The 16542-nt window shown below is 45.6% G+C and overlaps 1 protein-coding gene and 1 long non-coding RNA gene across 5 annotated transcripts in view; one reads left to right on the top strand and one right to left on the bottom strand.

Annotated features, from left to right (window-relative positions):
- Window positions 1–1554: 1554 nt before the first annotated feature.
- LOC135411801 (uncharacterized) lies at window positions 1555–7772 on the bottom strand. Of its 2 annotated transcripts, none has more exons than XR_010429324.1 (3): window positions 7034–7772; window positions 2652–2927; window positions 1555–2095 (listed from the first exon to the last, which is right to left on the bottom strand). It is a non-coding gene; the product is annotated as an uncharacterized LOC135411801 (long non-coding RNA). The 2 variants fall into 2 exon arrangements; XR_010429325.1 differs by lacking the exon at window positions 7034–7772 and adding an exon at window positions 6628–6997.
- The window catches only part of PRDM1 (PR/SET domain 1), a 24758-nt gene continuing 14850 nt past the window's right edge, over window positions 6635–16542 (top strand). The window contains exons 1-3 of one of the 3 annotated variants that reach the window (XM_064649864.1): window positions 6635–6801; window positions 8302–8550; window positions 15033–15152. In XM_064649864.1, coding sequence (XP_064505934.1) covers window positions 8368–8550; window positions 15033–15152 — 303 coding nt within the window. In that variant the 5' untranslated portion in view covers window positions 6635–6801; window positions 8302–8367. Of the gene's footprint in view, window positions 6802–7949; window positions 8049–8268; window positions 8551–15032; window positions 15153–16542 lie in introns of those variants that run through there. The other 2 variants (XM_064649863.1, XM_064649862.1) reach the window with 2 other exon arrangements.

The raw sequence follows: 16542 nt of genomic DNA, 5'->3' as shown, positions 1-16542 counted from the left end.
TTGGTCTCTAGGAGTCCTGGAATTTGGTGCTGTGCCTTAGAGAAAAATTGTGGTAAACTCTTGGGTTAGGCTTTCAGGGCAGTTTGCAAAATGGACCTGCTAGGTACTACTGCAACCAGAATAAACTGTTGTCAAAACAAATTGTTCTATGAGGGTGACAGGAAGGTCACTATCAAAATGGCATATAAAGGTTATTAGCTGTGTAGATTTCTAAGGTGGAGATGGTAGTGGCTTGTTCACAAGTTCAGGGCTGAAAAAAGAAAATCCAAACCGTTCCTGAGTGTCCAAATATTTTTGATGTTGGCTGAACAGTTCAGTTTGAAAAATAAATAGATTCAAGGTAATTTTTACTTGTTTTCCATCTTCTAAATCCTGTGCTTCACATTTTCATGCTTCTGTTCTGTCACCAGCAGGCTTGCAACATTTCCAAGAAAATAAAAAGGAAATTTGAGAAAAACAGCAAATATCTTTGAGACATAAAGTAAAACCAAGAACGCTGTCAGCACCAAGAGGAAATATGTAATTGCAACGATCGTTTTTCAGCATCACAATTTCACCCACTGAGCCCTTTAACTAAGAGAATTTGTGACAGTGAAATGAGGCAGGGGCTTGTTTTTTATAGAAAACACAGTTAGGAGTCTTAGTCCATAAAATGTCAAAAGAAAACAGGTAAGCCCCCCCCAAAGACCTAGTCTGGCAGGTCTAGTGATGCAGCAGCTACAAATGCAGAAGTGCACGTGAGTTTGGCAGCTCTTACTGATAGGGCAATTTGAATTGTCAGTGTGCGTCTGCTCTACTTGTTGAGCCTAATGAAAAGTACTGTTTAATCACTGGTGTGCCAAATTGACCATGATTAGCTGTTATTGCAGATTAGCGCATTGTCTGGGGCTCCAGAATTATTGATCCGGGTGCTGTGCTCTGGTGTTTTCTGTGCCCTCTATCCTAACCTCTTCTTAATGCTTAGGGGGAGAGAAGCAGGAAAGGAGAGTAGGAGGGAAGAAGTCCAGATGGGAAGAAAACAGGTCCTGAAAAGACCACATAGGAACTAGGTCAGGTACTCTGGAGATTAAAGAAGCATGCTTCATCCCTGGACGCAGGAGGCAGGGACAAGTAGCATACAATTACGAGGAATTAGAACGGCAACAAGTAGTGCAGATTTATCAGCTTTAATTGTCTATTGTCAGGACAGAGCCCTTCTTGTAGATCAGGCACTGCCAATGCTTTAATACCTCTAATGGACTCTCTATTGTGGGATTATCTCTCCTAAAGACAATGTATTTCTTAAAACTAGTTGTTTTGGGAAAGAGAGAAAAAAAAAAGAAAAAAAAAGGAGCTGCAGCCCTCTTTTTTTTTTTTCTTTTTCTTCTCTGGTTTGTCACATTCTGCAGGAAGTACTTGAGAGCCCAGTGTTGCTCTTCTGTCAGCAGCGCTATTCCTTCAGGGGAACTGATAGATACCTATTGAACATTAACCCCCTTTGCTCCACCTTCCCCAACGGGCTCCTCCAGAAACAATAGCTGGTTGATAAAGAGCAGATAAGCAAGGACACCGGGCTTAAGAATCTCTCTGCTATCTTTATTTTAAAAGCTTTCCTGGGTTTTGCAAAGTAAACATTACAACATTTAAAGAAGGATAAGGTGTCAACTATTTAATGAGAAGTTGTGTTTAATAGCAGAGGAATTCTTCCCTCCCCCACCCAACACATAGGTATGAAAAGACTGTTATTTCACCACCCTGAGGTAGGAGAGGTGAAGAAATGACAACTGTACTCTTAGAAGATTAAAAAGTGGTCCTTCGGACCAACCCTACCAGATTCCCTAATTAGCTCTAAACATACAGTCACTATTTTGAATCCTTTGGTCCTAGATGCACGGTAGTCACATTGCTAGATCTGTGATAATCTGTGGGTAAATATTTTTATTTCCACCACATGCACTTTGTCATGGTGTGTAGCTGTTGTTTTTGTTAATCTGTTTTGAAACACACTCTGTGGCCAGCTCTTTGTCTGAGAAAAGTGGCGTGGTTCCACCCATGGATCTCACCCTCCTTCTGCTGTGTTCATCAGCTCCAGGAGATTGGTAAACCCAGAGAGTATCTGAAATGAAAACGGAATTGTGTAGGGGCAGAATCTGAAGTTTCACTATTGTTCATATGACTGTGTCTTACCAGGCAGGTTTAACAGAGAATACCCCAAAAAGTGTCATGACTGCCAAGCAGGGAAGAGACATGAAAGTGTAAATTATGCAGTTATTCTGAGGTGGCTTCATTATTTCAGCTTGTGAGCTTGTTGTGGGCCTGATACCTGAAATATTCACAGGAGTGAGCCTTCTACTGTATGTATACCACCTTATCCCTCTTCTGTGACAATTTAGAAATCAGCCTTTTTTAAATGAAAGTTTTCCAAAACACACCCTTTTTTTTGTCCCCTTGTCACCAGTAAGGTTGGAAAGTGGTTGAAATGGTTTGGCCTGTTGTCATAAATTTTGCCTCAGACTCAGTTGCAATGGATAGAATATTCAAAAGTCCACTTTTGGGATTTGAAAGGTTGATTTTTGTGCTCAGGTTTTCTTGTCCAATACGAACTTAGGTTCATAGAAACATACAAAGACAATAAAAGTGTTGTTCTATGGGCTTCTGGTTGTCATTCTTACCTTTCCCAAGACCACCATTGCTCAGAAGTGTGATGGGAAGGCTGATGGTAGACAAGAAGGGAACATCTGTGGTCCACCTTCTCACAGAGCCTTCTTGCCCTCCTGATAGCAGGCCCATACAGCCTTGTCTCCTTCTCAAAGTCAAGCCTCAATGAGAGGAAATGGCTGAAGTTTAGTTCTTGCTTCTGTGTGCTGGGAGAATGTTTTTATTCAATTGGAGGAGGATTGTTCTGGCTTATTCGTATGTCATCTGAGCAGTATTTTAATAAGGCCTAGCTGGAAACAAAAAGGGATATGGTATTTCAGTTTGACTCCTTTTTTCTCTTTTTAAGGAAAATTTCTTGAGAGGATAAAACAACAGAAACCAAAAGTGATGTTAAGGCTTACACTAGACGGTAGCTGAGAGTGCAGCCAAAAGATCGGCTCTTGGTAGTGCTCAGCTGAGACAAAAATAAACATTTGGCGTTTGGAAGTGCTACGAGGCAATGACCAGGGTGCTCTGTAATTAAAAGCAGTCCCTGAAAGCTGCATGTGTTAATTCAAAAGCCTCCTCGTTACACCACACACCACCCCAAATGCCCTTGCAAAAACCTTGTAGATTCAAGAGCAATTTTAATTTCTCTCCTTATAGGCAATAGCATGCTAAAGTTGTCTAGGGCATACAAAGCCTCTGAGATCATATCTGAAACCTATAGGCTCTGTTTTGCAAAGGACAGGCCAGTCTGTGAGAAGACGGCTGTAACTTTTCCTGTTGCACAGTCACTGGAGTGTGCTGGGTCTCTCTCTCTTTGCCTTGAACCTGACAGCAACCACGTTTTCAAAAATGTGGCCCCAAAACGTGAGTGTATATCAGAACTTGAAAGGAAGTTCTTCTTAGAGTTTGATTTCTCAGTTGGCTTTTAAAAGATGTGCAGTCGTGCAACTACATGGTGTACCTTCTCCAAGTAATGACCACAACTGGTCCCCAAATGTTTACCAGCACAAGGATGCCTACATGCAGGAAGTGGGAAATGGGGGTGGGTCTGGTAGTTACCCTTGATGTGGTCAATCTGCCACTGACCTTGTTTGGGGAAGGGGAGGATGTGAAAATGAGACTCTTCTTTAATCTCTTGTGTGCATTTTATCTCCCCTCCAACTTTGTAAAGAAATTTCATCTATTAGAGCCAGCTCCCTTCCCTCCTTCTTCCCCTTACAGCAGGCAGGGAGAACAGCAGCAGTGGCAGCTGAGGCTGAGTTGCGCAGGCTTGTTGTTGAGCTGAAGTGGTGATAGCATCAAAGGAAATGGATGGGGATTTCTGAGATCAGAGCTGTTAGGGCCATTCATGATTTGTTGCCAGGCTGAAAGCTGCTGGAGAGAGAGCTGCCTGAGAAATGCTGATTAATACAGTAATTGAGGTTTTCTCTGAGCGAGAAGGAAAAAAATAAAATATGACTAAAAATGATCTTTTTGAAATGAACAATATTTTGAGATTGCACATTCCAGACAATAGCAGCTGCTGGTACAAACGATTTCTATAAAAGAGCAGCAAACTTCTGGTTGAACAGGGTGTCTTTTTATGTTTCTCTCTTAAGGAGGAAGGTCAGAAGGTCAGTCTATATATTTCTTTAATGGCAGAGTTTCCTTTGTGTTTCTTACTTTAGTACGCATTCTTAACAATTTGTTTCTGTCTCTTTTTCTTGATAAACTTAGTTTTATTCCAGATCAGGCACTATTAGGCTAGACCTGCACAGCACTGAAACCCCTTCTCCTGCACTATAGTAGTTCTGGGCTCAGCTTCACTGAGGCACCTGGAGTTAATTTCAGGATAGCCTCGGAGTGTGCCTCAGTGTTACCTGAAGTCCATAGGCTTCACAGGCTGTGCTTGCCTCCTCAGGCTCCAGGGAAAGAGCCGCACTGACCTGGGATAGTGGCATCCTCCTGTCCTGAGGAACATTTTACTTCATCTGATCTGATCTAATCTCTGCTTCCTCTTGTTTTCCAGCCCAAAAGCATTCTCAGTTCCTTGAAAAGCAGATTTGCTTTTTCCTCTGCTCTACTTCACGTTAAGAAGATCAGTCCCTGAAGGAAACACATCAACCCTTTCTTCTTGCCCCCCCCTCCCCTTTTTTGTTTTTCTTTCAAGCTAACAGGGAAGTGAAAAGCTCTGAAACAGCTGCCTCTCGGAGCGAGACTTTTTTTTGGTAAAATAATCACCTTCAGTATGACTACATTGTTTTTCTGTTCTATGCAGTGTGACTCAGCATCAGTTAATTAACCCAATCAAGTAGGCCGGATTTCTCTCCTTTAATGAATGGTTCTTCCTACTTCAGAGCCTTCCTAGACCTCATTTTGGATGTGCCTTCGTTTTACTGGGTATATCCAATTACACTTATATCCTTCAGCCCAGTGCTCAGGCCACCTCTCTTGTGGAATTACACTGTGGTGGCAGTTAAGCCAGGACACTGACTTGCCAGCAGTTGCCCTACTTATGTCTGCTGCCACGAGCCCTCCCGTGCTAGTGCATACGGAAGGTCTTTACACAGATATGCTATTCTCAGCATCGCAGGCCGAAAACGGCAAGTAATCCTTTCCACACGTCTTTTTATCAGTGGGAGGAGGATCAGGTTAAGGGAAAGGGGTTTGTGTATGCCTGTCAGAGAGACAGACAGGCACCCGATTGCATAAAACCTGCTTTGCCCCTCTGCCACTGCTTCTCCCTTTTTCCTGTGAAGAAATACGTAACACCCAGATCACTCTAAAATATAAGTGATGTATGTTTAGAAGAAGATGTGAAATTGGTTGACATGTAAAGTGCCTGGAAAGTGATGAGAAATAAGCTTGCAGACATGTGAGAAGAAGGAAAAGTAGTAGAGTTGCCTCACAGTGCAACAGCTAGTGTTTCGCGCTGGGCTGTGGATGGCTATAAATGGAATTGTGCATCACTGTTCCTCTGAGCCTGAGGATGCCTCACTAAAGAGACAGGACCACTGAAGGAAGTAAGGCATCTGGTTGTTCTGTAATGAGAAGCAGGAATGCTCTTAATAATAAACAAACAGGACATTGTATGCCATCATCACAGGATGTCCTTCCTTCAGCCAGCATGCTGACTTGGATCGGAGGGGAAAAAATTGGATGCAGGGATGTGCTGATTGCTCTACCAATCCTTCTTCCATCACCAGCATGTTCCTGGATGGTCACTTACACATTGCGCTGTGCAAGATCTGTGCTCATTTTCTTACCACACTGTGAAGGAGGCAACGGGTTTGGAAATGCTGCCTGCCGTGCCCTGCTGTTGTGAGCTTCCCTGCTGTTGTGAGCTTCCCTGCTGTTATCTAGGGAGACGGGAAGGTTTTCTTTAAGGGAAGAAACAGAAATGTTTTTCCCAGTTCCTTTTACAGGCATTGATTAGAAGGAGGCTCAGGAAAGGGATAAAATCAAAACTCTGAAACTCCCAAATGCGACATCTCAAGTGAAATACTATGATTGTTAGAGTTTGGGAGCAGGCACTTTGAATCGAGTTTTAAATCAATATTCCTTGGGAACTTGGGAGTAATTTTGTTATTTTTTATAATGTTCTATCAAGTCAAACTGCAGAAGAATGAAAGCGGGCATGTGTTGAACTCCGAAGCTTAAAAATAGCACGAGAAACAGATTTCTAGTAAAAGCTGCCTCAGGTGCGCTCTCCGCGAAGCGCCCGCCCGGCAGACCGCGGCGGCGGGGCAGCGCCGCGGCTCTCCCTGCTGACGTCTGGGTCGAAAGGGAGGAAAAAAAAAAAGTGATGTAAAAACCCAACGCGGGTGGGCTGGGCGGGGGCAGGGGCCGCAGGTAGGGTCCCACCTCCCGCTCTGTGGGGAGAGGGGCCGAGGGAAGGAGGGAGGGAGGGGCCGGTGCGAGAGCGCGGGCGGGCGGGCGAGCGGCGGGCGGGCCGGGGCGAGCGGAGCGCGCGGCTGTGGCAGGCGGCCCCCCAGCGTTCCCCAGCGGCAAGAGCAGCAGCACCTGTCTGACAGCGGGGGAGGGAGGAGCAGGAGAGGAGCGGCGGCTGGAGGTGTGAGTCAGTCTCCCGGGGACCCGGCCACTGGAAGGAAGGAGAAATGTTTACTCTGTAGAGATGAGCCAGGTTTGCCGCCGCCGGTGGGCTTCGGTGTGGAAACGCGCGCGGACTCTGCCCCGGTAAGGAGCGCGATGCCGTCCCCCCTTCACACCCGTCTCCACCTCCCCGGCTCCTGCTTCTCGCCCGCTCCGGCGCCCGCGGGACGGAGCAGAAGTTTCCTCGTCGCCTCTCCCGGAGCGAGAGCGCTTCTCTGATCGGCATTAACCCTTTCGCTCCGCCGCGCAGCTGTCGCCACCCTGCCCCCCCTTCCCCCGCGGCCTGAGTTTCGCTGTTAGTCCCCTCTCCCCATACCACGCCGAGGGTCCGTCGCTGTCGCACCGCTCGCCCCGACCGCACTCGGGACGGGGCGTGGGGCTGGTCCCGCGGCGGCCGCGGGGGGGCTGCGTGCCGCGACCCCTGCCCCAGCCTCTTCGGGCGGCCCGGCCGTGCCTCCCGGCGGGGGCGGTCCCAGGGGAGCTCTGGGGGTCTCCCCCGAGCGCAAGTCAGTCAGACCTTACCCTCTTTCTGGGAAGATCGTGCACTTTCAGTCTTCGCGTTTCGTTTTTCCCGGAGGAGGGGTGTGAATTTCGTAGTAGCTGCGTATTCGAAAAGGAAAAATGAAGAGATTTTACACTGGGTTGAACGTCATTCCCGGCTACAGGCGTAGGCACAGATTTTGGTGAGCCTTATGGAAAGAGCCTGACCCTAATACCTGTTCGAGGATAGCTTTGATAACAGTGCTTCTGTCCTGAACAGACTGAGGGGCTGAAGGACTTGCTGGAATTGTCCTGCTAGGCTCATATCTAGTGCTTTGAGGTAGTAATTCTAGTAGGTACCATCAAAATCAAAAGGGATAGAACAGCTTTTTTAAAAAATATTTATTTTATTTGTTTCCCCTGCTCCTTTTCTGTTTTAACCCCCAAAAATGTGTTGTAGTGCTTTGTGCAGGGCTGTTGCTGCTACAGTGATGCTGGCAGGATGTCGGCTTTCTCAGCCTTCCATGCCAAAGGATAAGGGGACGTCAGGAGGAGGCGGGGGGGCCAGGTTGTTTTGAAAGTTGTTTGTGTGTTGAAAGCCGGTGGGAAAGTTCAGGCTTCCCCATTTGGAAGAGGCAAGGCTGGGTTCCGCTCTTCCAACATGCGCTTTCCATTTTTAGCTTCATTCAGACGCAGACAGCGGCTCCTTTCCTCTTCCTCTCCTTGTTTGTGACACTTTTCTGAGGCAGCTTTTCCACAGGCGACTAAGTGGTCTCGCAGCCATGACCCCACGTTTTCTTCAGCACAGAATATTTTTTTCTCTGAAGCATTAAAGAAAGGGTCTGAAAGAGGTAAAGCGGTTGTCAGCCTAGGGATTTTTTCCTCTGTTTTTGTTCCCTCATTATTACCAAGGCTGGCATTTTAAGGCGCTGCTTCAGTCAGAGCAGCTTCGTTTACACTGCTTTTTGGCTATTACTCAACTGTACCAAGTATCCTGCATACGCTTTTAAAGTGTCACAGACAACTGTATTAGTCACGCTGTATCGACGGAAACCACAACACTGAAGGACAATGAGGATTAAAGGCTGTTTTCTTTTTTTCCAGGCTGCTACACAGTGTAGCTCGAACACTGTGAGTTTCAAGGATCTGGTGAAAGGGAGAGAGTGGACAATGAAAATGGACATGGAGGATGCTGACATGACTCTGTGGACAGAAGCTGATTTTGAAGAGAAGTGCACATACATTGTAAATGATCACCCGTTGGATCCCAGTGCTGATGGAGGCACCCTAACTCAGGCAGAGGCTTCCTTGCCAAGGAACTTGACTTTCAAATATGCATCTAACTGCAAAGAGGTAAGCGGCAATGCTCTGGGGAAGGTTGGAGTCAGACAAGGCAAATCATAGTGCTTCGGAAAGTGTGTGCCTGTCTTTGATTCTTTAGCATAGACAAACATGCGCCCCCCCCCCAACAAAAACTGCCCACTAGCTTTTAATATGGGACCCTAATAACTCTTTTAAGAAACTGTGAACTGGTCATCTGTTGTGTAATATTTTCACTGAAAATCACAGCCAACCTACCCCTGAAACTGGTTCTGTACCAATTCGCAAACAGTTAAATTTTCACACAATTTGAACAGCATCTGAATAAGCATATTTAAACTGTGGGGTAGTTCTCTGTGCCAATTTCTAGACTGCTGTTTGCCAGGACCATTCATTGCCTCTGGCTCAGAGATTAAAGTGCCTCGGTTGTCCAATAAATAGCTTTAAAAAACATAGAGAGGGAAAAAAACTAAATTCCTGGAAATGTGTTTAATTATTTCTTTTTGTTTTCCCTTTGGTTATGAAATTGCTTTATTCTTTTCGTGAGCTTGTTGTATTCCTGACTTCCTAAATTCTTAAAAACTCCAGCGGTCTGGTTAAGGAAGTAATGGTAGGGCTGTAGCAAACTTGACAGAAGGGTGGCCATAGCTTAAATTAACTTTTGTTTATCTGGGACAGTATCTTCACTGGTAGCTAGCTGCGTAAGTCTGTCCTATCCTTGTCCCTGGAGTGGGTACATTCTTTGTTGTTGTTTCAGAAGGGCTGGAAAGAAATGAGCCCGGATGAGCAATTTGGTTTTGTGTTTACTCCTTCATATAGAGTAGCTATTATAGCTAGGTGTGATGTTCGGTAGGGTAATAACCCAAAGGACAACCCTTCATTTCTCCTTGTGCTGAGACTTGTGGTATAGCAACTATTACCTGTGCTTCTGCTTTGGCTAAACATACTGACCACAGAGCTGAAAAGAAGAGGTACACTCATCCGTGCCTATCAAATATTTCCTTCCAGAGCAGGTACTTGTTTAATCCTGCGTACAGAAATAGGGCCAGACTCCCAGCTGAAGGGTGTTGACACCGTGGAATTTAGCTTGGCAGTGCCTAATACAGTGCCTAGTAGGTTTGGTAAGAGGTAAAAGCTAAATTCTCTGTAAAATCACTCTTCTCTTCCCATCCGCCCTGCCCTGCAGAACTTTGGCAGAGAAAGGTCATGCTCCAGAAAAAAAGTGTGAAACCTTGCTTTGTGTTATGGCATTATTAGATAGGTCTTACTTTGGCAAGAGGAGGGAAATAAAGCTGTGACTGTTGTATGATATGAGAGGATTTCTTGGTTGAAGGATGAGCTTGCAGCGCGACAGCTCAGGACGATCCTTGGCAGCCAGCTGGTGACTGGTTGCTGAGGCTGCTTGCTCTCTCTGCCCCTGTTGAGTCGTCCTGTTGCAGCCGCAGACATCTGAAGAGCTTTCAAAATTCCCAGCACTGTGTTTGGAAACACCGAGGTGTAATTTCCTTACTCTCTAGCTTAGATCAGTGAATCAGGGTAGGAGGATTGCTGCCATCTCTGTATAAGAGATGGGGGGAGAGAGAAGTTGTTGAAAGGTTGTTGGTTCTTCCTTGTAAAATGTGACCTGTGCAGCTCCCTGCTAGTGGGAGTCTGAATATAGGACATCCTCCTTTTGTTCCCCTAAGTTCCCCCCTGGTCTTTTATTTGTGCTGAATTGCACCTACCTTAAGGAGTAATAGGAACTTTCAAACCCTGACTACCTCTAAGGCAGCTCTGGAAGAAAAGGCCGATACGATGCTTTTTTTGCCCACCTTCCGTGAAAACTACTGTTCCCACTGAATGTACGGACAGGTCACTCATTTGCCACTCATCTGAAGGGTGAAGTAGTTGTAGTTGGCATAATCTACTTGCATTCTAGCAACTTCTGACATGAAACATTGTTTTTCTTTCTGTCTGCCTTCCAAGTTTGATTTTGTTCAGGGGGGTCAGGACTGGATGTGTGTATTGCTCTTTCACATCAGTGTTTATGGGGTCAGTGAGAGAGCCTGATTCTGGTTTTGCCCTCATGGAAAACCACTGGAGTCCTGACAGCTCGGTAGGGTGGTTTTTTTCACTTGCGAAAGGATGAGGTAAGACTTTGGGGGATGCGTGCATGCGTGTTTGCCAGTGGGTTTCAAATGTGAGCTGTCTTCTTTGTTAACTTGGGGGAGAGCTGTGGCTTCATCTGGCCTAGAGTTTTAAATGCTGAGTCAGTTTATTGTCAAAAAACATACATAATACATCGCTTGTGAAATGCTAATACTGTCATGATTAGATCATGAAAATCCTAGTGTTGTCATGATTAGTATTGTGTCTCCGGTTGGATCAGGAAAAGTACTGCGTGCCTTCTTAGGAGGGAGGAAGTACAACCGCTGTTATTTGGGGAGGGTTGCTTTTTCTGTTTCTTCTCTTTGCATGCTTTGTGGAGCGAATAGCTCTTCTTTAAAGGTTTGTGCAACTTGCGAGGGAGCTCATGACACGTCATCATACTCTTGTTTATTCTTGGATCTTGATCAGGGACTTTTCTGAAGGACACATTTTTTGTTGTGAGTTCACAGAATGTGTCAGCATTTTAAAAAATGAATTACTACTGCTCAAAACATTTTGGGCTGTTAGATTTGCATGAAGTCATTTATTTATTTCTGTGCATGAATTATTTATCCTTTCCTCTAGTTTTGGCAATTGTCAAAAAATGAAGAAATGCGGTGTTAGGCTCATGTTCTGGAAGGCCATATGTGAATGATCTTTTCATGGAGACATTTAAAAACACTGTTTTTCAATAATTTTTCCTTTGGTCTCAGTGCTTAAAGCCCCAACAGATTTTGATATAAAGTGCTAGTTACTCTGCTGTCTTGAGTATTACTAGTGCCTCATCCTGGTCTGTGAGCTTAGGCAGAGCAAAACATGTCTCAGCAAACCACCCATTGCAGTTGCATTTCTATAATAAGGCCATTTCTTAGAGACAGACCCTGAATCAGTGATTTTGGTGAAATCAGTGATTTTGAGCTGTTACGAAGTGTGACCTTAAACACTTGCTCCCCTCTATTGCTTTTATTCATTTTATGTCTTGTCACTGAAGAAGCCATCTGAAAGGATTTTATTTTGTGGCATCACTTTTAGAAAACTGGTCACTGAACAAAGGACTAAAAATTATGTAACTGTAGGACTAGTAGTTAAAAAAAAAATAAAATCGGTGTTATTCCAGGACTCATGATGGCCTGTCCTGTTTGCATGTGGAGAATACTGCTGTTCTAATGAAGCCAGTAAGAGTTTGTTCGGTGTTTTGGATTTTTTTAAGCAGCTCAGTGGTCCCATTGCAGAGTTAGCAGGAGTCGTTGTTTACTTCAGTACCCTCTCCCCAGACAAGGATGTAGGAGCGTTGATCTTCCGAAGCGCCATCTCAGATCAGATTTGGAACCGGAGCCCGTCCAGCTCATGGCCGGGAGCCGCGGGCAGGCCAGGATGTGCTAACTGGGCCTGGCGGGCCCCGGGCGTCTCCGGCCCCCGGCGCCTCATTAGGACCCTGGTCAGTTCCAGGGCCGCCGGCCCAGGCTCCCGCCGGCCCCGGGCTCCCCGTGCCGGGCCGCCCCGCAGGCGGCCGCGCTGGCCCCGCCGGCCCCGCTCGCAGCTGGCCCCGCTCGCAGGCGGCTCCGCGGGCGCGCCCCGGCCCGCTCGGGCAGCGGCGAGCGCAGCCTGGCCGCAGCAGCGCCGTGCGGGCTCGGGCTGCCGCCGGGCTGCGCCTTCCTGCTGGAAACGCTGCTGTACTGAGAGGAGGGATGCGGCGCAGTGCTGGAAGCTCTGAAGGGAGAGGAGCTGAACGACTCTGCAGAGGAACTTGTGGGCTAAGTCGCGCGTGTCTGCCGTGCGGCGCGGTCCGGGCCCCGCAGACAGCGCCGGGGCTCTGTTTTTTGGGAGCGCCCGCGGCTCCCGTCAAGGGCTCCCCGCCGAGGGACACCTGGCGGACAGAGCTCCGAAGTGCCGCTCTGGCACAGCCCTCCGGCAGCCCGGGAACGGCTCACCCCGGGCTCCGGACCTGGAGTTCCGCCGCTGTCCTGCCTCCTGGCCCTCGGAAGCTCCCTGCTTCCTGACCTCTTATTAAGCCGTCCGGCTAAGCTGCGGCGGGGCAGGAGTCCCTTTTGGCTGCGGCAGGGGGGTTGCCGGCAGTCTGGAGCCAGCCTGCCTTGGCACTGCTGGCACCCTTCTCCTGGAGAGTGCCCCTCATCGGCCTCTGCAGCTGAGCTAGCGGGGGCACGGTGAAGGCCAAGAATTGCTGACCAGAAAGCCACCCTCAGCTAAAAGTCATCTGGGCAGCTTTAGTCTGGGTTAGCAAAATTTCAGTGTTGGCACACATGGCTGTGCAAGAGCATCCTCTGCCAAAACAACTTTCTGATGGGTACAGGCTGAGAAATCATCTTTGTGTTCAGCTACACTGGGGAAGAGGCAAACACTGTCTGTAAGGTGGATATCAAACAGTATCTGCTGTGTCAGAGACTGTTTCAAGTTGACTAGTTCAAGGAGTGATTTCTAGAAATTCTGAGAATTTCATTAAAGTCGTTTTAATTAAGGCCAAGATATTTTTAAAACCATGAAAAAACTCAGCCTATCATGTAGTAAAACTGGTAGGGTGTGCTGTAGCTTGGTTGTGAACTTTTCTTGAGAGAGCAGATGGATGTAAATGAAGATATATAGGGAAAATGAGAAGAACATCTGCCTTTTTCAGCTCTTTATGAGACAAGTACAAGCAAGACAAAAATAAAACTGAGCCACTGAGCTTGTTTCAGCATATGGTAGGTGTAGGAAAATTTCTGGAAGTCCTTCTCTCCCTTCCGTCCAGATGCACAGATCAATGGAGCATTTAACTACCTCTACTGTTGATGTTTAAATTTTTTTGGTAGTGTGCTGAAACACACGTTGAAATGCAAACGAGTACAAACAGCCACAGCATACACCCAGCAATCTGTTTCCAGGTGATTACTTGATTCCATGGTTGTCATTTGTCCCCTTTATTTTTGCTAGATGTTAGTTGTTTATTGGAATTTTCAATCTTGACCAGTACGCAGGCAAGGATTTCTCTGTCTGTCTCTTTCTTATACATTAAGGGTTATACAACAGAAGAAAATATAGCATGAGAAAATCAGAAGGCTTTGCTAATTTATGAAGGGCTGTCTCCATACAGCCCGGGATTTGTACCACCCTTTGTTGAGAAGGACTGTTAAAAGAAAAATAAAAGCTCACTGAAGTGAGCTGTCTGTGGGGTCTGATGACTGCTGCTGATGTGTCTGATTTGGTAAGGACATCGATTCCTTTTGGGGTACAAACAGCAGTAATCACAACTCTCAGTCTTCATCAACAACTTCTGGTGTTCTTGTCTGGTTCTGAAATCCTAGTGAGTAAAAAGACAAGTGGCAAGTTGTGTGAAAGGGATATGTTTAATTCATTTTGCCATGAAAGTTTGTATATTGCAAAATTAATGAGCTTTTTACCTTCCTTTTTTTCCACTATCTGAGCAGCAGGATCAATCTGGCAAGGGCTTGGGGGTCTCGGTTTACAAAATTATTGGGTTTTTAACATCATTTGGATACATTAAATTTAAGAAGATTAGTGAGAAACAGAGAGACAAAACCAGTAACTCAGCAGTGTTTTGCAAAGGGTTACTCCAAGGCACGTTCTTCTGAATAATGATGAATTGCTTCCTGATTTGTGGTCAGTGACTTTTTTTGGTATAATTACTGTCAAGAAGGAAGCTGAACAACCAGAGTACATTTCCTAGACCTACCATAGTGGAGCATTTTCTTCAAAACCCTTATGGCTTTTTGACCAAACCCACTTAATATATGTTACTGGAACTGCTGATTCCTTTTTATAAAAGAAGGTGACCTGTGAGTACATGTCCCAAACCTATTTCATATTCTGTTTTGTATGCCACTGTATGCTGGTAAGAGAACTGTAGGTTGTCTTTTTTTTTGTTTTGTTCTCTATTTAGCTATCAGGGTGGGTGTAGAGTGAAGAATGGAGGAGGGTGGTTTCGTTTTGATCTGGAGGAGCAGTCATTCCAGTTCCTAACTTATTAGAAAAGTGAGTTCTGTAGCAGTGAAGTGATTGCTAGATACTGAATATTTTTGTTTGCTGGAACTAGACTTTTGGGGGTTGCCTTTGATTGAAGAAATAACTTCTGAAGATATTTGGTAGTCTCTGCACATTTCACTTACTGTTTCTTCTTGTGAATATATTTCCACAAAATCAATTTTTAAGGTGGCATTCATCATTGGTTTCCATATATCTTGGTAAAATGCTAGTATCTTACAAAGTTCTTTGTATTGTATCCAACATGACTGTTCATTTATTTCTGTTTGCTGACCTGTCACTGAAAATTTCTTGTGTTGTCTGCTTTACTTTGTTAAGGGGGACAGGGCAAAAGAGGAAGACTTCTCAGTTTCTGCTGGCAATGAACTGATCCTCTGTTGCTCTTCTCGTAGGTCACTGGAGTTATAAGCAAAGAGTACATCCCAAAAGGAACACGCTTTGGACCCCTGGTAGGAGAGATCTATACCAGCGATACGGTTCCCAAGAATGCAAACAGAAAATACTTTTGGCGGGTAAGCAGGAAAAAATAGCACTGTGTTGTTGCAGTAAGCAGATCACTAAATGAGTAGGGCTGAGAAGCTGGGTCACTTCCTGCTGTAGACCCATCTGATGCAGGGGACAGCCTCTGTACACTGCCAGGCATGAACAGAGCCAGTGGGTGAATTAAGCTGAGTAAAAGCCTGGCTGTCTTGGATGTAGGGACTGTGTGGGTGGAGAGAGCAGTGGAGATGCACAGCCCTTCTCTCTGTCACTTTGGCTCTCTCTTTCAATACAGATAGGTGCTCGGTTCTGTAAAGAAATAGTTCTGCTGCTTGCTGTAATGGTAGGCTATTTTGCATTTCTTCACAGTGGAAGATCAGTCTAGTTTATGCACGTATCACATCCTTGATTTTTCCCGCTGTGAAGAAGCTGTGAAAGTAGTGCATAAACTTTTACTCTGCAATTTTGATACATTTGTTGACATTTTTTCGTGGGTCTTGAATAGAACTGCTATAACACAGTGGTGGTGGTAGTCTTCAGTGTATACCATTCAAGTCATAAATTTTTCTAGTCCACCTCAGGATTGTTAGAAGAGCAGCCCAAGGATCTTAGTGAGGGAAAAAGAGACAAACACTAGAGGTGGTACCTAAGCTGTACTCCACAGCATAAGATGGAAGGGAGCACTAGCCAATTTGTTTTTGCTTGAGCAGTCTGTGCAAGGGAATGTGCTTCCAGTTTATCAGTTGACATAATTCTCAGTTTCCTTACAGACCCACTATTACTTGTTAGAGAATACTCCTTAGCCCCATGTCCTTCCATAGATTTGTTTTGCTGCCTTCTAGCCACTTTGTTTGTGCCTAAATCCATGGATTTGGGACTGTGTCCAAGCCTCTGTGCTCAGGTGCCTGCCTGCCTTAGTAATATACCAACCTCATATCCAGGTGAAACCCAGGCCAAGCACCAGCATTCCCCATACCTCTTTCTTCCTACCTAATTGAATCATTTTGGTTTTCTCAGATCGTCTTTGTGCAATGTAATAAAGCACTGCACAGGCAGTTATTTGCATGACCATTTTTACAAAGCAGGCAACTCTTTTCACATTCATAAGGCCACAAAAAGTTTCTTTTTGATGAATTTTTTGGGAGCTTTTGTGCAGTATAGGAAGAATCTGGTACGCTGGCCCTAGTCCTGCCAGTTGTTAATAAGACAAGCAGACACAGAGAAGAGGGACTGCTAAACATCTTGCAGGACTTCATTCGTATATTGCAGCAAGAAAGATGACATCATTCTCATTATGTGATTTTAAGCCTTCATGCGGAGGGATCCTCAGAAAAACTATCCTAGGAGCCATCTAAGCATCATTAAATTCCCTGTTATAATCTCTTGATTCGTTCAAGACAGACTGCTGCACTGAAAATTAAT

Source organism: Pseudopipra pipra, chromosome 3 (genome assembly GCF_036250125.1).
Source record: "Pseudopipra pipra isolate bDixPip1 chromosome 3, bDixPip1.hap1, whole genome shotgun sequence".
Lineage (NCBI taxonomy): Eukaryota > Metazoa > Chordata > Aves > Passeriformes > Pipridae > Pseudopipra > Pseudopipra pipra.
The sequence above is the reverse complement of the archived record's forward strand: the minus strand, read 5'-3'. Positions and strand labels throughout refer to the sequence as shown.